At 45.2% G+C, this 22,061-nt stretch overlaps 1 protein-coding gene across 1 annotated transcript; it reads right to left on the bottom strand.

The window, feature by feature from the left end:
- Positions 1-256: 256 nt before the first annotated feature.
- Positions 257-21,979, bottom strand: COG4 (component of oligomeric golgi complex 4). Its single transcript, XM_060254489.1, has 19 exons — positions 21,713-21,979; positions 18,990-19,072; positions 18,754-18,868; positions 18,354-18,528; positions 17,443-17,636; positions 16,506-16,611; positions 15,205-15,362; positions 13,029-13,087; positions 10,852-10,985; positions 8,982-9,100; positions 8,362-8,528; positions 7,191-7,356; positions 6,474-6,536; positions 6,015-6,131; positions 4,700-4,792; positions 3,871-3,954; positions 2,922-3,023; positions 759-887; positions 257-630 (listed from the first exon to the last, which is right to left on the bottom strand). The coding sequence occupies exons 1-19, from the start codon at positions 21,860-21,862 to the stop codon at positions 496-498; spliced, it is 2,349 nt and encodes a 782-aa protein (XP_060110472.1). The 5' UTR covers positions 21,863-21,979; the 3' UTR covers positions 257-495.
- Between the last annotated feature and the right edge of the window lie 82 nt (positions 21,980-22,061).

Raw genomic sequence — 22,061 nt, 5'->3', positions numbered from 1 at the left:
CTACACCCTGTAGAAAGTGAGGCTGTCACACAAGGGAGCCATCTCAGAGATGTGCCTGGTGCAGTCCACTTGGCCTCCTTGCCCAAATGCAAGCTCTTTTCCAGCATGGCAAATGGTAATCATTAGCTTGCTGCCACAAACATGCAAACTGGCAGGAATCAGGACTCCGGTCAAGGGGTTTCTGTGGAGCTGGTATGAAGCATGGTGTGTACAGCATGGAGACAGCATATTAACACACATATTAACAAGGCAGAAATCCATCAAAACAATTATTTAATGTCTGCCTTAGTATCTGAGATTATGTGAGTTTCACAGTGTTCAGCATGAAAGAACAGGAGTCTTTATTTCTCATAAGGAACGAGGAATCAGTTGGGCCTCCCAATGACATGCTAGCCCATTTCCCTGTTAGGAGACTTGATTCACCTCTATGTCCTTCCCAGCAGCTGGTACTAACAGGATGAGGTTTCTGGCCCTGCAAGAAGACATTCCAGGTGGCTACAAGCGCAGCCGCTTGATATCTTCACTGCGGAAGTCCATTCGAAGGGCCAGCACTTGACGCACCTCAGCAGGAGTAAGACGCCAGGTCAACGGGCCTGAGTTGGGCCCCCAGTAGTCCAAGATCTCAGTCACCTGAAAAAAAGAAATGGAAAAATAAGGCTATGAAAGCAGCAGAGGAAGAGAGGGGCACCTAAATGATGCACCTAATCCCTCCCTCCTCCCCCAACCCAATGCTTGCAGGCAGCAAAAGCTGGCCTTACTCTTTCCAGGTTGAGGATGGTGGCCATCTGGGAGAGACGAGCAAATTTGTCCCGGATGGTCCAGGTGGTGACTGTGGTAAGATAGGCAATCAGTGATCGCAGCTCTTTGTCAAACTGTAGGCCACCGAGCTGGGGAAACAAAGAGGCACTCCCCTCAGAGAACATCCCGCACTTCAAGGAAATGGACTGGTGATTGTCAAGATCCCATGCCATGATACTGTATTCATGCTTTTTCTGGCTGGCTTGCTGTAGTGTTCTGTCTACTGTGTATCGAAACTAAGAATGTACCCCACACTGCAGCCAGCACAAACTGGCTTTCAAGGTCATTACTATTGGGTGGTGAATGTAATCCGTTTGTTTCTACTTTTCTGTGAGAACCAACTGTCTTTGCAAACGCGTGCTTTTAATAATTCAAATTCTGGCAGGACCCGGTAATGGTCCCAGATAAGGTATATAGCCTGTGACACCTGTAGCCATCCTTAGTTCTGACACATCCCTAGAAGGGTCTGTATTCTGTCCATCAAATAAAGAACTTATCCAGACACCTGGAGAGTGCCTTTTATTGAGGATAGCAGCAGAGCTGATATTGATGGGCAAGTGCAGCAGCTGGTCTTCTTTGCAAAAGGAAGCTGAAATGACCACAGTCTGAGCTCCTCTTGGCTCAAACTATGCAAACAGCTCAATTAAGCCTTCGTCTGCAGTTTTGCTCACAACAATGCTCCTTCTGCTTCCCAGGTTATGTTTACAAACCATTTGGAATGTTCTTTTGCTAGAAAAGGAAAATGGAGAGAAGTATGTTAATGAACAGGAAGATGGAGAGGTCACAGAGATGGATAGTCCTCCAGATCTTTGCTCTCAGAGGGCTTAGAAACTTGGTTTAAATTTTAAACTTCGGAACCCATAATTCATTATTCCCAAAGATGCATTGAGTACCATCTCTGCGCTCCAAAAAATGTATCAGTCTGTTAAGTACCAATGGGTAGGATGGGATGCTTGGCAGGATTCTATACCCTACCTAAATCTATTCAGCCTAGCGGCAAATTATTCATGTCATTCTACAGTTTGTCTTGATTGTTGTCATTACCTCATGTTTGCTCTTAAGCTGTTATGTCTTACAGTTGTTCCAGTTTCTATTATTTCTACTCCTGTCAGGAGTTACCGAACTGACTCTAGGGTGACTCCCACAGGAAACGGGAAGTTAAAAATAATTAATTTATCCTGCCTCCCTACAAGTAGGATGGGAAATCACCCACAAGATGTCCTCTGCCTCAGAGGGAGAAATCTTGATGATTTCACTGAGTCACCATGCTCTGTAGGCGTGTATGCCTTCCATGAAGGTGTCTCTGATCAGTACTCAGTATAACTGATGTCAATCAAACAACACTTTAAAATATCTTCCTGTGTTGTGAGGGTTTTCTGAAGTGCATTTTTGAAAAGGAAAGACAAGGGCAGAGATGGCACAGCAACAAGGCCTGCCCAGTCTCCCCCCAAAACCACTTCAAAAACAGCAGTTCCAAACTTTTTTCCTAAGTGTGAAGAAAAGAGAAAGTCCTCAGCATATGACGATCTTGGTGCCTCTGCGGCACAAAAATCACAGTCTTATACTCCAGTTTTTCAGGGCCAGGTTTGTCTCTATTGATTAGCATCGTCACCATCAAAATCTATTCATGACTTTAAGCCCTCATCAGGACCACCAAACTGGCTAACAGATTTATACATCATAATAATAATACATAATAAACACACAACTTCTGCTGCTAGCAGAAGATGGCAACATAAGAGGATTTGCTAAGCAGGCACAACCCCGCTAGTCCTATGATAGCCAGAGGCGGCATTCTGCATTTTCACATCTGAAGCAAAAGCACCAAACTAGTTTCTACCCCATCAGCTTTGACCTGCAGCACAGAGCTGGAGATTGGAGGCAGGAAAATGGCCTTTTCCACCTTCTTCAGCTTAATGCCTGGAAACCACTGCTTTGTGTCACTTCACAGGAAAGCTGACCCAAACGCAGAGGACCAATGGAGGACAGCCAGCATCAGCGACCAAAGAGCAATGGCTGAATGATGATTCCTAGTACCACTGGAGGGCTCTGCAGGGACAGGAATCCACCCACAAGCTCTTCCCAACCCCTTCCATGGAGTCTGGAGAGCAGCCTCTGCTTACCCGGCTGAACGTGGACTTGAGAACCACCTTCTCCATCTCAACGGCAATGAGTGTGGTCATCAGGCTGGTCAGGCTGTCGTAGATCACCGGCGAGAGTCCTGCCTGCAGACAGAGAAGGTGAAATTGATTTCAACAGTGCAATACTGTATGGTGTGAAGGAGAAGGAAAGAACAACCCCTTTCCCTCAGGAATAGGCGTACACAAGGCCTGGGACACTGTGCAGCCACAAAGGCTCAGAAACTTCGTACATTCTGCAGTGTGGGACAGTGTCCATGGCTGGCTCCTCCTCACCTTTGGAGTGGTTGACAACACAAATCTAACCCAAAGTGGGGCACCAAGGCTGAGGAGTGGCAGTTCCATGGATTGTAGGGGGAAGGCGTCCAACAGCAGGAGGTTACACAAAAGGGCAGGGGCAGACTGACCCTAGCAAATGACTCAAAAGCTTAGAGTAGACAAGAAGGACTTGAGACCAAGGAGGAGAGGCCTCAAGTGAAGGTGCCGCTGAGTGCTGAGCCAGCACCTGCTCGAGGCCTTGCTCAAGGCTGACTCTTGTCTTGGGGAGACGCCTTATGAGCAGGAAACCCTGAGTTCAACTTCCAGAATGAATGACTCCTTCTCATACATGGGAATCCTCTACCAAAGAAGAAGCAGAGGGAGCCCAGGTCTGTGCAATGCCACTTGTGCTGCAGTGGCAAGTGGGCTAGCTCTACTCTCCAGATCCCACTGCCTGCTTTCCAAAGGGTGAAAGTTCACCTAGCCAGTAAGAAAAGAGTCCTTCCCAAGCAGCTTTATCTCTCTCCCACCCTAAGAAGCACAGGGTAAGCCACTGCAGAAGAGGCTCAGAGGGGCTAAGGCCTGTGGAGCATCTCCTGAAGGAGGTTCAGTGGAACTGCTGGAGGGGAAGCCCCTCCCGTCTGACCTGACTGATGCCTCGGGGACCCAAACAGACCTTGAACTCTGCCATTTGCTGCTCCAGGTTAAGGATGAACTGCTGGACCCAGGGGTCATTGGCTTCGTAGTCGTTGAACTCTTCCTAAAATGGGATTAGAATGCAGAGGTGGACTTCGCCAACTTATTGGGTTTTCAGGCACTGTGTTGTGTGGTATAGTGGTTAGACAGTGTCAGCCAAGGATCTAGCAGACCAGTTCACTTAACTACATAGTTTCAGGTTACTGAAAATTGACATGTTGATTAGTAATCTGTCTGCAGCCCAAACTCTGGTTGTTGCGAGTCCTTTATTAGACAGCAGCTCTCACAGGGTAATAAATATACATAGGAGCACCCCCTAAACAATTATTTTAGCATGTGGGTATAAATCTATGCATGGGTCCCTCCCACCTGGATTTCTGGCAGTCGTCCACTTCTATTATTTCCCATTTTTACAAAGCATCTCTAAGAAGCCCTTGAGTCTCTTAATATTTTTTGCTGAAGATTCTCTTTAGATATTGATTATTCCAGCATCCAAACCACCTCTCCAATATCCATTAACTTAAAGAATTAATTTTCTTTTGTAAAGAGCTGTATTTGGTTCCAGACTGAACCAATATTTTGGTTCTGGAGCTGTCAATTGCAGGCCCCTGACCTAGGCACATATACCACTGCCTGTCCCATTCTGCAATCTTCATGACAAATAAGAAAAGACTGCAGCCTGGCACACTGCCCTGCAGCTTTAGGTGTTTTAGACTCCTCTGTAAAATGGGAAGGTGCAAGGTGTGTGCTCCCACATCCTCTTCTCTGTGCTATCCAAGCACTTCTGAACTGCAATTAGCTGGACTTACCTCCTCAATGTTGTGGGAGACGGAGAGGAAGAGATTGATCCAAGGCTTCACCTGTGGTTTGATAGCCGAGTTGGTGAGCTCATTTAGCCCTTCCTGGAGGCAAGATGGGGAATGTGCATGTTATAGGCAGAAGAACCAGAGGGCACCTAAAGTCCTCTACAGTGAGAACAGGGTAGCCATCTCAGGTTTTAAGCACATGGAATCCTCTGGTTGGAACCATGACCAAGGGACCCCCAGGGCTTTTTTTGTAGCAGGAACTCCTTTCATATTAGGCCATACACCCTTGATGTAACCAATCCACCTGGAGCTTACAGCAGGCCGTGTACTAAGATCTCTGTAAGCTCCTGGAGGATTGGCCACATCAGGAGTGTATGTCCTAATATTCAAAGGAGTGCCTACTACAATAAAAGCCCTGGGCAGCTCTGAGTTATAGCCTTGACAAATCACTTAGACTTCTCATTGTGAATACAAATGTCTGGAATGAACAATGAACTTGATTGAAGACTGAACACTACCAAGCCACAAGTGCTTTGTAAACAGAAAGTAAAAGTGGACAACTTTCTTGTGGGAAGGTAAAACTGCACCTGTTGTCCCACTCTGTGCCATTCAAGCATTCCTCTAGCACCTCAGTGTGGAGTCTACAGAACACAGGTGGCCTGTGGCTACTGGCCAAGCCAGTATGAGGCAGAGGCTGTCTTGTACATCCCCTGGACTGAAGCAACTGGAAGGAAGGCAAGGGCAGAATTCCTCAGCTACTGCTGAATCATAGAATCATAGAGTTGGAAGGGACCTCTAGGGTCATCTAGTCCAACCCCCTGCACAATGCAGGAAACTCACAAACTTCCCCCTAAATTCACAGGATCTTCATTGCTGTCAGATGGTGATCTAGCCTCTGTTTAAAAACCTCCAAGGAAGGAGAGCCCACCACCTCCCGAGGAAGCCTGTTCCATTGAGGAATCACTCTAATCGTCAGGAAGTTCTTCCTAATGTTGAGCCGGAAACTCATTTAATTTCAACCCATTGGTTCTGGTCCTACCTTCCGGGGCCACAGAAAAGAATTCTACACCATCCTCTATATGACAGCCCTTCAAGTACTTGAAGATGGTGATCATACCACCTCTCAGCTGCCTCTTCTCCGGGCTAAACATCCCCAGCTCCTTCAACCTTTCCTCATAGGACTTGGTCTCCAGACCCCTCACCATCTTCGTCGCCCTCCTTTGGACCTGTTCCAGCTTGTCTTAAACATCAGCCTAGAGGCAGATCTCTCTTGAGGACTACCTTGCGTCAAGGGCTAAGGGCAATGCTGGAAACTTACCTGCAGGAGGTCCCGAAACTTGTGAGAGACGGCAGCCATGTCAGAGAGGCAGCTGTCAATCTTGGGCTGTGCTTGCTCTCCCCCAAAGCCCTGCTGAAGCAGCTTTGCACAGTCACTCTGCACGGAAGCACAAACGTGGGTAGGGATTAATTTTTTTTAAATGCATATTACACAGACATGTATTTTAATCCAGGAGTTTATTTGAATAGACATCCTACTCCCCCATTTTATCGGTCTGTGGTTGTAGCATTGATACTCATGCCAGACTTTTGGAATCAGCCAGATTCAAAATGTAAGAAGATGAAACAGCATTCCTAACTGTGACTGAGGAATAATCAGTGCCTATTTTAGTAGGTAGGTGACCGTTAGTCAAACAAGCAAACAAACCATATAAAAATAGAATGTAAACAGTAACAGAAAAAGTGGCCACTGGTGGGAGAAAGTATAATGGTACAGTACCTCTAGGGTCTTCTTTAGAGTCATTATGTTTTCGCTGCACACCTCCAGGTTGTTTAATGTCACCTTTTAAAAGACCGAGAGAGAAATATCAGAACGTGTAGTTTTCCATCCATGGAAGGTTTGTAATATCTACCCTGCAAGCAGCGCCAGGGTGGAAGTGAATGCAAATTTCAGCTATAAAACCCCTCCTCAGACTTGCCACCAGCAAGATGGAGTCCAGCAGACCCACTGCAAACTTCTCAAGCGGAAACGGCTTACTGGGAGAGAGTGGAGTGGTGATAAAGACGTTAGCCTGTGGGAAGCAGTTCAGTGGGAGAGGTGCTGGGAGAATGGGGTGTGTGTGTGTATTAGCATTTGCAAGGAGAATACATAGGAGGGAATCTTAAAGGCAGCAGAGGGAAGTTGTATCAGCAGCTGCCTCTCTTCATTCTTCCCTGGAGGTGGCAATGAAGCTTATCCTGCTGAAAATAACTGCAGCCCATGGCAGATTTTGTTGCAGCAGAGAAAAGGTCAGCCCATTATGAGTGGCCAGTTGAAAACCTGCCATGCCTCAGGGAAGGTGAGACCTCCAGCTTCCAGAGACCTCAACTCACTCTGGTTGGAGCCAGCCCTTGAGCCAACCCCATTATCATCATCCTGATGTCATAAATCCTGGCCGATAAAATCCTTGCTCCCGTCTCACACCCTGTGAAAAACATACAGGAGTGGCGCACCTACCAGGAAGGACTGTTTGGCCTCATCTGTGCTTTCAATGCCTTTGGTGTCGAACTTGCCCTGCTGAAGGCTGCTATGCATGAGGCTCACTGCACTGGTCACACCCCTCTGGAAGTCCTGGAAGGTGGTGGCTGGGAAGCCCATCTTTAGCTTGTTGCACAGAACCTCCCTGAGAAAGGCAGAAGATGCCACTGGGGACAAGATTCCACGACTGCCCTTTCATGCTGGGATAGTGCGAACAGATGATGTAATGAATGGCAAGTGGACTACGGCAATGATCTCCAGCCATTAGAAAAGGGCAGGGAGAAAAAATACATTCTCTATTACAGTAACAGTGGCTTGGGACCCAAATGTGGCTCTTATGGCCACTGTTTCCCAATGTGACACCCACCCATGTCTGTAGGAGGTAAGCAAAGCCCTTGCCCAATTTGGAGGGGGGCGGGATTTGTGCATGACACGTGGTTCCCACCATGAAACAACCATAGCCAGATGAACGGGTAAATTGTAAGCCTCCCTGAGGTGCAGGCCTCATGCCAGAGACTGAAGTATATGTGGGTCTTTTGGTTGAGGGCAATTGTAATCATAGATCTCCATGAGCCACAAAGTGAATATTACTGATTCACTGTAATTGTATCCAGTCCTTCCTCTATGGAGCTCAGAGTAGCACATGTGCTTCCTCGCTCCCACATTTTACCCTCACAAAATCCTGTGAGGTAGGGCACCACCAAGATGATGATGATGATGATATTGGATTTATATCCCACCCTCCAATCCGAATCTCAGAGTGGCTCATAATCGCCTTTACCTTCCTCCTCCACAACAGACACCCTGTAAGGTGAGTGGGGCTGAGAGAGCTCTCCCAGAAGCTGCCATTTTAAGGACAAGCTCTGTGAGACATATGGCTGACCCAAGGCCATTCCAACAGTTGCAAGTGGAGGAGTGGGGAATAAAACCCGGTTCTCCCAGATAAGAGTCCACGCACTAAACCACTACACCAAACTGGCAAGAGATAATCATAAAGACTGTTATTTGCGGAAGCAAACTTACACGTAATGCTAGTTATTCAGGGTAAGGGAGGGGTTGAGGGAGTCTTTGTCCAGTAGGGATTGAGTTTTCTCATTTTTTGCACAGGCTAAGCAGGGACATCAGGAAAGCCCACACCCACCTCACTCACCTGAAGTCTGACTCCAGCTCCGTGATGGAATGGTTGATCATGGCACAGAGGCAGTCAATGCTGGAGCTGGAGAGGGCCCTCCCGATGCACTTCTTCACTATATAGAAGACATCATCCACCATGCTGGAGGTCAGCTGGCCCTTCTCACATGTGTCCATAGCCACAGCCTGGGAGAGAAGCCAGAACCCAGCAGTGACTCACCAGGGACAGATTCTTGGCTTCAGACAGACAAATGGCCATGCAGCACCCCAACAGAGAGCCTCCCACTCTCTTTCTTCCACAAGCATTGATGTTCCCCAAGAAAAAAGGAACGTATTGGGCATGGAGGGAAACTCCAAGATGCCCCCAACAGCGTTCAGTCTTCTCTAACTTTCACACTGCTGCAGAACTCCAGTGAGAAACCCACTGAGCCCCCAAATATCAGGGAGTCAAAACACTGTTCTCAATATCTCTTTCCACACAAACTTTCAGAGATGTGCTATTGCTAGGTGGCAACACTCACAATGCCCAATCCAATCCTTGCCCTCTCTCTAATGTTTAGAAAGGTGAATGCAACTCAAAATGATTCCCCATGCTGCAGAAGGAGGGGGCTGCTACTCTGAGCAGACATCCGCCCCCACCTTGTTGACTGTCTCTCTCATGAAGTACTCTTCCATGGTGATATAGTAGCCAATCAGCTCCTGCATGGTGCGGCTCAATAAGCAGTTGTTGAGCAGTTTGTCCAGGCACTTCTGATGCTCTGTGGAATATAACGGAGAAGGCAGGCACGGATTAAAAAATGGCACCATCATGCGATCCATACAGGCCCTTCTGATACTCCAAATCCAATTTAGTCATTCTGCAGCTAGCAGCAAATTTCAGTATATGAGGGAGGGTTGGGGGCAAGCAGGCTATGACAAAATGGGTGGGGGGGTGACCAACCATGGAAAACTCAAAATCAATGCCAAGAAAACATCTGTGCTATTGATCATCTCAGAAATTGACCTGACCTCAAAAGGGATGTGACCCCCATCTTCAACGTGGACAGAGAAAAGCACTAAATGAAACGTGGACTACACACAAAGGTTTTGCTTTTTTTCCCTGGGAGTTCACAAAACAAGTCTGCAGCCTCGCAAATTTTCTGCTATCTTTTTTTAATGTATGGACTTACAGTTTAAAACCTTTACGCATTGTCACATTGAAAAATCTCAGATCACAATGCAAAGTCAATCAAAGTTTTAGGTCCACCTTGGGGACAGTCACTTTTCTTTCCAGATAGATACTGATGTCATCCTTCACAATAGTTACAAGTAGGGTGAGCACCAACTAAGAAATACCAAAAGATATTCCTCATCATAGCCAACCAGGGAGCCAATGCTTACCACTCCCCCTCATCAAGTCATGTTAGATTTTTCACCTATCTGAGAAGGTCACTCCTCATTAGGGAATTAATCTTGTAGAAGATTCTAGAACAGAGATCCTCCACCTTTTTCAGTCCATGGGCACCTTTGGACAGCTGGCAAATGATGGCTGGAACGACCACAAAATGGCTACCAGAAAAGGTGGAACCAACTACAAATTGTCAGGGAATAAGATTATGGATAACCTTCAAGATTTCTGCTACAATTTATATTTAGCAGGAGGCCTTTTAAAATGAACATACTGTTGCAAAATATTTTCTTGTTTACACACGGCTTACCTTCAGTTGCACAGTGAGGATCCTTGTGCTGAGGTGATACCTGCTGCCAAAGCACTGTTTTTTTGAACCTGCACACCCAATCAGATCTCCAGTGGCCAGTTGGCAGGCCTGCTGGGCAAAAGCACCACAGAGTCCCACCCTCTTTCTAAAAACATTTGCTGTCTACTCATACTATTCTCCAGGGTCTCAGGTAGAAGTCTTCCACACTCCTTTTAGCTGGAGATGCCAAGAACTGAATATAGGATCTTCAGCAAGTAGCTGCTCTGCCACTGAGCCAAAGACCCTCCCCTTTCTATTCTATTACAGGGGGACGGAGAGAGAGAACAATCTTGTCCAGTGAGCTAGTCCTGCAGGAGCAGAATCCTGAACTGTTCAACCACAAGGTCCCAACCTTTTTGAGCCTGTGGCACCTCTGGAATTCTGATACAGGGTGATGGGCACAATCACAAAATGGCTGCTGCAGGAGTCAGTGCCAGTGACATGGCTGCTACAGGAGAAGCCATGCACACAGAAGAAGTCTAAGTGCAAGGGAGAAGATGGGTAATTTTAAAAATACACTGGAAAAGACTGAGAGCAGATAAAACCAAAAGTGTGGTGGCAGCTGCCACTGAAACAACGTTATTTTAACCTGAACAACCAATCTTATCTTCAATAGCCAACCAGAAGCCCTGCTGGGTAGGAGCCCACCTGGATCCACCAAAAACACTTGGTGAGTGCCAGGAAAGGTTGCCACTATGCCCTCCACAGGCGCTGATGCCCCGTGTTCTCTAATTGCAGGCTCTCTACTTGCAGCAAACAACTGCGGTGTTTACCTTGTTTTACCTCCTCCGAGGCCATGGAATCCCCCACTTCAAAATCAGAGATGATGCGCCTCTTAATGAACCTGAGGTACAATTCACTTCGAGCATTCATCACGGTGACCTCAGTTAAAATTGGGTCGAGTTCTCTGCAAGAAGCAAAGTAATGACTAACAGGACAGTCATGGAATGGGAACAAAATTTCTGAACAAATGGTGGCAAAATAAAGCCTCCACAACACTTCGGGGCCAAAGACTTAAGTTCCCAACTACAAATGACATTCTTAAGCCTCGTATTTGCAGAGTCAAATTTTAAAATTTGCAGCAGGCTATGGCATGTTCAAAAGTCTGTTCCCAGGTTCTGCTTTCACCATTCCTCACTCCAACCCTTTGTCTGCGATTTCCTTTCTTTCTTTTTTTTCATAAATATTTTAATTAACTTTGAGGAGTTACAAATTTACAATCTTTTAAGCAGATTCGACACTCATATGTGGCTGTCAACATTAAACAATAAAAAGGTCAATCTCGGTTGATATGTAAATATCTATTACAAAAATACCCTCTCTAAATATAATAGTCAAGACACCATTTCAAAAATAACTTCTCTAAATATAATAGTCAATAAAGATACCATTTGTTGATAATATTTGGAACTTCACCTTGAGAGATTAGATATTCTAGTATTGGATACCATATAGCTTCAAAATTTGTAGACTGAGTGATATTTGAAAAAAGTTTTAAATTTGCAGTAATTTTACTCATGTATAGATTCCAGAACTTTTTATGCCAGATGTCAATAGTAGGTTTTTGTTTATGCTTCCATAAGAAAGCTATGGCTGCTTTTGCAGCATATCTCAACATTGCTATAGTCTTATTTACAGTAGATGGAATTGAGTCTTCTGATCTCATATTAAGTAATAATGATTCCAGTGAGATCTCAACTATATAGCCTATGATGTCTTCTATTTGCTGTATTATTATTACCCCAAAAGGGTGAATTAATGGACAATACATCCCTCTGCTCACGACCTGAGTTCGATCCCAGCGGAAACTGGTTCAGGTAGCTGGCTCCAGGTTGATTCCATCCTTCTGAGGTCAGTAAAATGAGTACCCAGCTTGCTGGGGGGAAAGCGTAGATGACTGGGGAAGGCAATGGCAAACCACCCCGTCAAAAGTCTGCTGTGAAAACGTTGTGAAAGCAACGTCACCCCAGAGTCGGAAATGACTGGTGCTTGAACAGGGGACTATCTTTACCTTTTTACACCCAACGCTGAAGTTAGAAACCTTTTTCATTACAATTTTTCCAGCAATGTGGTGGTAAATTTGGAATTATACGAGATAACTGAGGAGGAATGTTGTACCAAAATCATAATTTTCAAGGTTTATTGTCTAATTACTAATACTGATGATGTGTTCTCATAACTATTCCAGATATAATCCCAAGCGTCAAAGTTCAGTTCCATCTCGCATAATTTCCCCCCACTGATAATTTTTTTATTCTCAGTAAGACTGAATATTTCTTGATAGATCTATGATAATATACTTTTCTTTTAACAGTATCAGGAATATACAATATGCCTGCAACAGAAACACATTGTTAAGGGAAGAAAACTCACACTACAATAATTCTCAAGGATTCTCAGCTTCTGCAAGTCAACTGCTAGCAAAACAAGCTTCAATCAATCAAGTAGTCGTCCAAATTTGCACGTAGTATGCTCATCTTGCCCTCACCTGGATGGCCCACGCTAGTCTGATCTTGTTAGCTCTTGGAAGCTAAGCAGGCCCTGGTTACTGCTTGGATGGGAGGCCACCAAGAAAGTCCAGGGTTGCTACACAGAGGCAGGCATTGCCAAACCATCTCTGTTCCTCTCTTACCTTAAAAAACCTATGGGGTTAACCAAAGGTTGGCTGTGACTTGACAGCAGTTTTCAGCATCATACTTATCTTCTGAGACATACATTTCCCACAATTTTATAAAGAAAAACTTCCCACTTTCCCCTGGCTACTCTGCCAGGGATAGTGCTGGATAGCAAAGTACAAGATGGTACTGTTACTTCCCAGGAAAGGACCCTCTTCTGAAAAGACTGCATATGAGTATGTACCAAGGGTCCACTTGGTATCATTGTCTGTGCAGTATTTACTTATAGATCACACAGCTAAATAATAGAAAAACAGAAAATTTCATTGACATACCTTGGCTCAATCTTTTCGATGGCTGAGCTCCTCATCATACTGTTCTGAACATGCTGAAACTGCAAGCATAAAAAAGTGCCTTTCAAAAAAAAAACACCCTCCTTTTTTCCTCATACTCAGGCTACCTGACTGAGCAGAACACAGCAACTCTGGAGATCATGCTAAGAATCCTCAACAGAAAGGCTTACTGCTCAAAGATGGAATTGTATTCAGGGGTGTGGGGGGCTTCATGATCAGGTCTATGAGAGCTCAAACCAGAAGGTCCTTGATAGATGGCTTCTACAGGAAGCAGCTGACAGCCGACTGTGAATGCAACCAGTGCTTGCTCCTTTGGGCAGAGGAGATCCAGACTGAGGTAACTGAGCATTTCAGAAGCTGTTAGGGAGCCAGAGTGCTGTAGTGGAGACAGCATGGCTGGATCCAGCTTGGCCCTGAAACTCACTGACTGGGCAATTCACTTTCCCCTCAATTTAACATCCCTTGAGAGCCACTGTGGGCTCCCAGGCCAAGCCAAATCTCCTGCATCCATTCTGTCTGAGTCTGATACAAAATGCATTTCCTGTAATTTCAAAAACTGGAGGTGGTGGTGGTGGGGGGTGTCATTGCTAAATGCCGAAGGAAAAGGAGGCTGTGCCTAGGGCATTATTTTGTATGGAGATACAAGAGCCCTTGAATACACCACAGTCTGGTCTTAAATGGGTGCTCTTAGTCAAGTTCTCTTCTCTCTGCTTCAGGTCCATCTTTCTAAGAGGAATGTAAGAGTGGCTGATGCCATAGGGATGCTGTTTTATTTAAATAACTTCTATCGTATTTTTATAATATGTTGCTCAAAGCAGTTAACCAAATTCCATAAATTCCCAATTTGCCATAATGACCAGAAAGCTAGAAATTTAAAATATGGTTAAAATTAGATTGCCTATTGAGAGGAAATCTCAGAACCAGAAATGCCATCGCAACAGTGGTCCAGGATTCCACTTACATAGAAGCATGTTAGAGCAGAAAAGCCTCTAATATTGCCAAAGCTAACAAGAAAAGTGTGTTTACAAACCACTAAGTTTTCACATAAAAGAGGATTTTTTTAATACATGCAGAATGCTTTCCTCTATAGCATGGCACAGAAGTTAGAGTGTCAGCCTAGGATTTAGAAGACTCGTATTCCAATGCCTACTCTGCCATGGAATCTTGTTGCATAAACTTTGGCTGGTTCCCTACTCTCATCCTAACCTACTGCACAAGATGGTTGCTGTAAGGCTAAAGTGAAGGTGTGGAGAATTATGTTGTAAGCTGCTCTGGATCCCCGACTGCACTTTGAAGAAAACTAGAGTACAAATATTGTACTTGAAATAGCATTCTGGCAGTCACAAGCAGATAGGCCTGGAATTACAGAAAATCATCTTTTAGACATTAAGCTGTAATATATTCTTACATCATTTTATCTTCATAACTGTAGGGTAAGGAAGGCTCAATGCAAGAAAAAGCAGTTGAGGAAAGCGTATAGCTCAGGACTCAGCAGAGCCCCTGATTTATATGCAGAACATCACAAGTCCGGTTTGCTTAAAAACTATACAGAGGCAGGTATGGAGACAGAAACCCAGGACAGAGCAGATGAAGCTAAGCAGGTCAGACCAACATTCCAAATCAGTTTATGGAAGCTTTGTATGTTCAAATGCTGCAAGCGAGAGGAAAGGCAAAACATGCCATTGAACTTCACTATTGGGAAGCTCAAATACTTTGGCCACCACTGGAGAAGATCCTGATGCTGGGAAAGACAGAAGGCAAAAGACGAAAGATGAGATGGCTGGACAGTGTTACTGATGTAACAAACATGAATTTGAGCAGACTGCGGAGGATGGTGGAAGACAGGAGGGCCTGGCGTGGTTTTATCCATGGGGTCGCAAATAGTTGGACTCAACTGTGCGAATGAACAACAACACACAATTGGGAGGGATGTATGCCAGATATCACTTGATTAAGTGCAACATGTAGGGCCGTGTTGAGTTCCAGCACCATCTCTTATGTGTCTTGGGATATGGAATGTACTGCCTCTCCTGCAGCCAGGCCGCCTGAAAGCATCACCCTCAGACTCCCCCACATAAAGGGCTCTTATCATGCCTGCAAATCAAAGGGAAGTCATGATCATTTCTCCCACATCAGCCTTCACTGACAATCCCCTCACCTGTCTGTGATAGTCTCTCTGCTGGATAAATTTGTCCACAACCTTTTCTACCTGCCGGTCACATTCCACCTGCAAGTGTTTGATCAAGGTGTACAGCCTGCCTGGCCCGTAGTAGGTCTCCACAATGGGCTGGTGCGTCTCCACAATGCGTGCAATTCCTGCAAGAAAGCACAGGGCCACGGGCAACATACATACCATCCATGCAGTTTGCCTGGAGAAGCTGCCCATTCTAAGCTGATGCAGAGGCCTGGTCATTGTCCTCAAGCTGCCTTGCATCAAGTACTCTTCCTCACTTCCCAAGACTATGCAATGCTCTCATTTAACCCAGGATAAAGATGTAGTTCTTATAGCTGCTTTGAGACTATTCAAAAACTGTAAGGCCATGAGATCACTCTGTCATGCTTACCTGGACCTCTCCAGTGATTTCTTTCCAGAATGGAGAAACGTGATCAAATAAAGGGATAGCCCTGGGGATTCTGACCCTTGTTCTATGGCACAACAGGAGGGACAAACTAGACCCTAAGCAGACTGGGCCAAAAAGGGGTGAGCTCATAGCACTCCACAGCTCAAACTCATAGCACTCCACAAACTCCTAGCACTCCACAGCTATCATTGAGGCCTCACACTTATGAAGAACAGGTGTTTTCTTCTTGTCATTGGGATCTGTGGTCACTCATTCCCATTTTGGGAAACATTGAAACAAAGGCCATAAATAATATACCTACTGATATGCTTGAGGCATAACTGTTATGTTGCCCACCCCAGAACAGAACACATGCTTAAGGGAAATAGACCCCATTTACCTACAGCAAAGGTCCAAAAATGATAACAAGTGGCAGTAATCACTTCCAACCACAGAAGTGGGGAGAGGTTGCTGCCCCACAGCTACGTTGGCATGGGAAATCCAAGCACTACAAGGGTTACAGTGCAATCCTAAACAGTGTTAGACCCTTCTAAATCCACTGAAGTCAACACTTCCAAATTACTGCAATGGCAGATGAAAGGCATTTCGAAAGACAAGGGGCAGGGTAGGCTACCTTTTCAGCCCGGATGTCAGAAAACCCCACATCTAGCTATGAAGCTGTTGGTGTACTGGTGAACCAAAGCTATGGTGGGATGGAGAAAAGGGGTGGATCCGGCCAGGCACTTGGGAAGCAAATCAAGCCCCTGTGATATTGCCTGCATCTTGCTTTGGTCAGCTGGGAGAGAGGACCTGTTCTGCAGGCCCAACAAAAGGGTCTGACACGCCATTGTTTGACACTTGTTCTGAGGGTTGCCTAACCCTGATGTGGGGGGATTACCTTCAAAAAGGAGGGTCAGAGTCTCTGCAAAGATGACAGCAGTCCTGCGGTCACTCATGTCTGTCTTCATCACCAGCTGTAGGTTCTCCTCTGCCTTATTAGCCACCTGAAGAAGGAAGGGGAAGTCTTTGGCCTGCAGTACTCCCATACAGCCCTAGCCAGATGCCATCCCTCATCCCACTCTCTCCTCCCGATGTGCACCCTTTCCTCTCCTCTAATAGCTTGTCCACATCATCACAAAGGCAAGGCAGGAAACCCAGCATAGTGTAATGGTTGGAACAGATCTAAAACAATTGCCTCATGCTGCAACCTAGAATGAAAGACCTGGGAGCAGAGGCAAGTGACCTGAAGACTGTCTTAGAAGAGGCCTTTCCCCCTCTGCCTCACCTTCAGCAGGTCATTTGTACAGCCCTGGCCCTGGGTGAAATAGCTGACATAGCATGTGGTGCAGTGGTTGAAGTTTCTGAGTATGACTGGGAAAACCTGGGCTCAGTTCCTCACTCAGCCACTGATGCTCACAGGTGAACTCTGAGAACAATGCACAGTACAGCATGCAAGTCTACTCCATCATACACAAAGACACTGGAATCAGGACGAAGGCTTTGTCTTAAAAAATGGTTTAAAAGTAAAGCTAGTGAACTAAAACATGTTTCAACTAAACTGAAAGAGGTGGACCAAAATAGTTCTTGCCTTCAAAAGACACTGGCCCCTCAATTTGCCTAAGCCAACTCAATGGGCAAAAGAGGGCAGCACCAGGGTACAGCCAGCACCAGCACTTTCTGAGTCTATGAGTGGACAGAACCTCTAGGAAAGAAATAGTTCAGCTCAACCATGCTGCAACAAAGCTCAGAACAAGTCCCAGCTGGAAGCCCAACTGTTCCCAGCACAGCCTCTACCCGGCAGATCTGCTACTTGTGAACTGTGCAGCTTCAGTTACCTGTTTACAGAGGTATTCTGAGAAGTTGCTCAGGCCTTCCTCATGCAAGCCCAGCAGAGGGAAAATCTTGAAAAAGCGTTCCACCTGGGGCAGGTCTTCCTGCTTTGTGGCTTCATCAAATTTCTTGGTCACAATTTTCTTCAGGCACTGTTCGGCCTCTTGTAGAAGCTTCAAGTTGGCATCAATTATACTGCCTGCCCAGACAGAAAAAAAAATACCATGTAAGTTTTTCAACTGTCAAAAGTGGAACCTTTTTTTCTCTTTTAGTAAAAACATGATTGAAAGAACTCCAAAGAATGATTATGAACACAAGGAAAATATACCTTCTCTCTCTCTAATACCGAAGTACAACAAATATGTTTACATTTTTATGTATAACCAAAAGGGACTAGAAATGTGATTTTCCAAGAAACTATCTGCTGCAGGCTAGATGCTCTGACATGAGATAGGAAATGTCACATGCCATCTACAAAGAAAGGCATGTATATGACTTTAGTAAGAATCCCAGAAGCTCCTTGTTAACATTGGAAGACTGCAAAGAATTAGAGAGCTCTCACGCCCAGAAGACAGCTCTGAATACTGTCTCCCTGAGAATCAGCAGTGATTCCTCTTTATTCTGCTCACAGGATGGTCATAGCCTCATGAAAGAAAAACAAACCTCGAATCAGTGCTTAGAACTCATGACAGATTCAGTACACTACAGACTTATATGTAGAAGGAATCATGACAGCTTCTTACAATAGAGGCAAACATGGATTGGAAGGGCATGGGTTGAAATTCTGACTGCTACGAAGGCTTGGGCAAATCATTCTCCACTTAATCTACATCACAGGTTTGTTGTGGTTGTTGAACCCTTCCACAGGGTTCTTGAAGACAGGGGTAATCAATGGAATTAGAAGATAATTAGGTACCCTCTCGGCCTTGCCTACTCAGCTCAATGACTGATTTGTCCAATGAAAGGTAACGATGGATATGAGCAGCCGCTTGCTCATAATCTTCATTCCTCAGGGCTGTCTGGACTCCATCCATGCAGAACTTCAGGTCCAAAATGTCATCTGCTCTCTGGATGGCCTGATAAAGGCGGTTCTGCAAAAAAAAAAAAAAAAAGCACTTCAGTACTTAACTCCACTCTAAACAGTCCACTGACAAGAGAGGAGAAAATCTGGGAGCTGAAGACCCTGACCCTATTTGACAGACAGATAACCCTTTAACACATGGATTGTTGTGTGAAACTCAGATCCACCTCATCATAGCTTCAACAGACCCCACTTTTGCATTTCAACATCTGGAACTCCTGCTTTGTCTCCTAACCTTGGCAAGATCAAGCTGCCGGACTTTACTGCTGACATTCTCTGCCAGATTGCAAGTGAAGGTGATCGTCCCTGCTAACTGCTTTGCATCTCCTTCAATCAGCTGTAAGTTGGGACTGGAAACACAAAGAGGGGGGAGGGAGAAAAGATAGTGATCAACAAGTGCACAATTCAATTTGACAGCCCTCCAGTTGTGCATGAGCCCACTCCCTCTGGGACTTGTTATGTGTTACTAACCCAATACGATGAAGGGCAGTCATTTTGCTCTCGATACTACCTTGCTGGTCCAAGAGCATTTCGAGCTCTTCCTCTACAGCTTTCTGGGGAGAGAGAAAAAAAAGGAGTTGGAGATTTAACCAGTTTTCAAATTGTACTAACTCTGGAACCCAATGGGATGCTAGCAGAAGACTCTGAAGCAGGTGATGGCTCCTGGAGAGTGGAACACTTTGCTCTGGGAAGTTCATTTAACCTCCCCCTTGGTGATGTTGATATGACCCACTGTGTTTTTAATTATATTTGTCATCTCTGTTTATCTGCTGATGTTCTTCACTATTTAGTTCCATGATATTTAAGTGAGGAGGGGGGAAAGGAAATAAGAATAAAATACAGGGCAGTTTTTATGCTATTGTGTTTTTAGGGGATGTTCTTTGAAAGGTGATATGTTTGTATGATTGTAGTTGTAGAAGACAACCCAGAAGCTGCAAGTTGTTCAGAATGCAGCAGTCAGATTATTTTAGGAGCTAGCCAATGGGCTTCATAGCCTAGAAACCACATATCCTAAGGACTATGTCCCCATATGCCAATGGTTCCCACATGTTGGCCTACCTGGGATTATTTATATATCAGCTTTCTCACTAATGGGAATCCAAAGTGGCTTACACTGTTCTCCTCTCCTCCATTGCATCCTCACTATAACTCTCTGAGGTAAGAGGCTGAGAGAGTATAACTAGTCCAAGGTCACCCAAATAAAACAAAAATCCTGTGGCTCCTTAAAGAATAAATATATTTATTTCATTAGAGTGGGTATTCAAACCTGATCCTAGCCTGAAACTCTAACCCAGGGGACCCTAAGTGTTCTGAGCCTGCGGGCACCTTGGGAATTCTGACACACAAACACAACTACAAAACAGCTACCATCAGAGGCAGAGCTGCACAAAAAGGAAGCCCAAGTAAATGGAACAAGAAAAGTAATTTTAAAAATACACTGGGAAAGAGGAATGAGAGATGGAATAAAACCACTACTGTGGTGGTAACTGCCACTGAATTGTTATTTTAATCTGCACAGCCAATCACATCTCCAACAGCCAATCAGAAGCTCTGCTAGAAAGGAGCCCCACCTGGCCCAACCATTTTCCAACAGCACGTGGCAGGCACCAGGAAAGGTGTCAGTGGGTACACTGGGGACCCCTAACCACACTATCTTGACTGTGGTTTTTCTTTAGTAGTGTCTGCTAACAGCTGAACAAGCCTCTATAAAAGGATTCTTGGAATTATTCTTGTGCTTGCAGCCAGGAAAAAAACAAAATGCACTGTCCAGAGAATTTGTCCTGCAGTTATTATACCCTTTTTGCATCATGACCTGAATGTGAGGCTTCTTTAGACATAGATAGATAGATAGATAGATAGATAGATAGATGAATTTATTGTCATTGTTCTCAACAAAAAGAGAGCAACGAAATGAGGTGCTCTTCCACAAACATACCAACACATCAAACACACATATTCATAAACCATTTAAATACATCTGAAACCATTAAACCATTTAAACCATTAAAACCATTTAAATACATCTAAAACGGATAAACATTCATAAAACCATTAAAACCATTTAAACCATTAAATAAACATTCATAAAACCATTAAACATTCATAAAACCATTAAAACCATTTAAACCATTAAATGCATCTAAAACAGATAATCCTTCATAACCCTGCATTTAACCTAACCACAGCACTTGGATAGAAACTGTCCTTAAATCTGTTTGTCCTAGCCTTCAACACTCTATATCGTCTACCTGACGGTAAGATCTCAAAAAGCAAATGGCCCAGATGTGTATGGTCCCTTAGGATCATTTGTATCTTCCTTTTACATGCCATATTATACAGATCCACCAATGAGGGGAGAGAACATCCACAAATCTTTTGTGCTCTTCTCGTCACTAGATCTATGGGCACAAACCCACTAAGTCAGCTGAATAGTACCACGGTTCTCCCTCCTGACAGAGCTGGGACAGTGACCTAAAGAGGCCCATTGCTCCGGCAAACTGGCTCAGCTGACCAAAACTGAATGGTCTTTGGCAACCACAGCAACAGGTCGGGATTCCTTGCAGGAAAATGAAGTACTTCACTCAAGGAGTCATTCAGTTGTGACTAAAAGACTAATTCCATCAATGGCTACTAGGTGAGATGATTAAAAGAAATCCCCAAAACCACCAGCAGTGAACCTCAGAAGACCTGTGCTAGAAGGCAATTTGTTGGACTACCATGTTGCTACCATCATGTGAAACAGAACTAGACTAGGTGGATAAATTGCCTGATCCAGGAGAGCAATTTTTATATTCTTATCCAATAGAATGACAGTTTGGCAACTGTGTTGAGCAGTTTCCATGGGAGTGGCGCATGTTGAGGGATATTACTGATCAGTTGCATGTCTTGTCTACTTTGATTGGCAGAGGCTCTCCAGGGTCTCGGGCAGAGGTCTTTCACATCACCTGATCTTTTAAATTGGATGTGACAGAGTTAGAACCAGGGCCTTCTGCATGCAAGATAGGTTTTCTATTGCAGCCCTTTAAACCAGCAGGCGCCTTATATTGAATTAGACCCTTGTTCCATATCAAGGCCAGATTCTTTAACTAGAGATGCGGGGACTAAATCTGAGACCTTCTGCATTCAAAACCAATGCCCTGCCGCTGAGCCACAACCCCCATCCCTTCAGCGACAGTGCCCAGTGAACGTCGCACCTCCTCCGCGCACAGGCGGCTGTAAGCTGCCTCCAGGTCGGGCAGGTCGGTGAGCGCACGGATCTCCTCCATGGACAGCGCTGAGGAGGAGCCGCCGCTCGAGGGAGCCACCGGCGTAGTTGCTGACGCCGCCATCTTAGCATATCGCATCCGGGAACTTGGAAAGGGGTGCCCCAACGGAGCCTTGACCTAGCTGCGAAAGCGACATCGCGCGTTTTTATGTCGAGGTGAAAGAGAAGAATCTCCTAGAGCTGCACCGGTGTGAGTGAGACTAGAGAGAAATCACTTTTGACGGTGAGTGGCGTTGGCGGACAGGCATCGCGAAGGGCAGCCTGCGCCGCGCGCGGGG

The sequence above is a fragment of the Heteronotia binoei genome, chromosome 14, assembly GCF_032191835.1.
Source record: "Heteronotia binoei isolate CCM8104 ecotype False Entrance Well chromosome 14, APGP_CSIRO_Hbin_v1, whole genome shotgun sequence".
Classification (NCBI taxonomy): domain Eukaryota; kingdom Metazoa; phylum Chordata; class Lepidosauria; order Squamata; family Gekkonidae; genus Heteronotia; species Heteronotia binoei.
The sequence above is the reverse complement of the archived record's forward strand: the minus strand, read 5'-3'. Positions and strand labels throughout refer to the sequence as shown.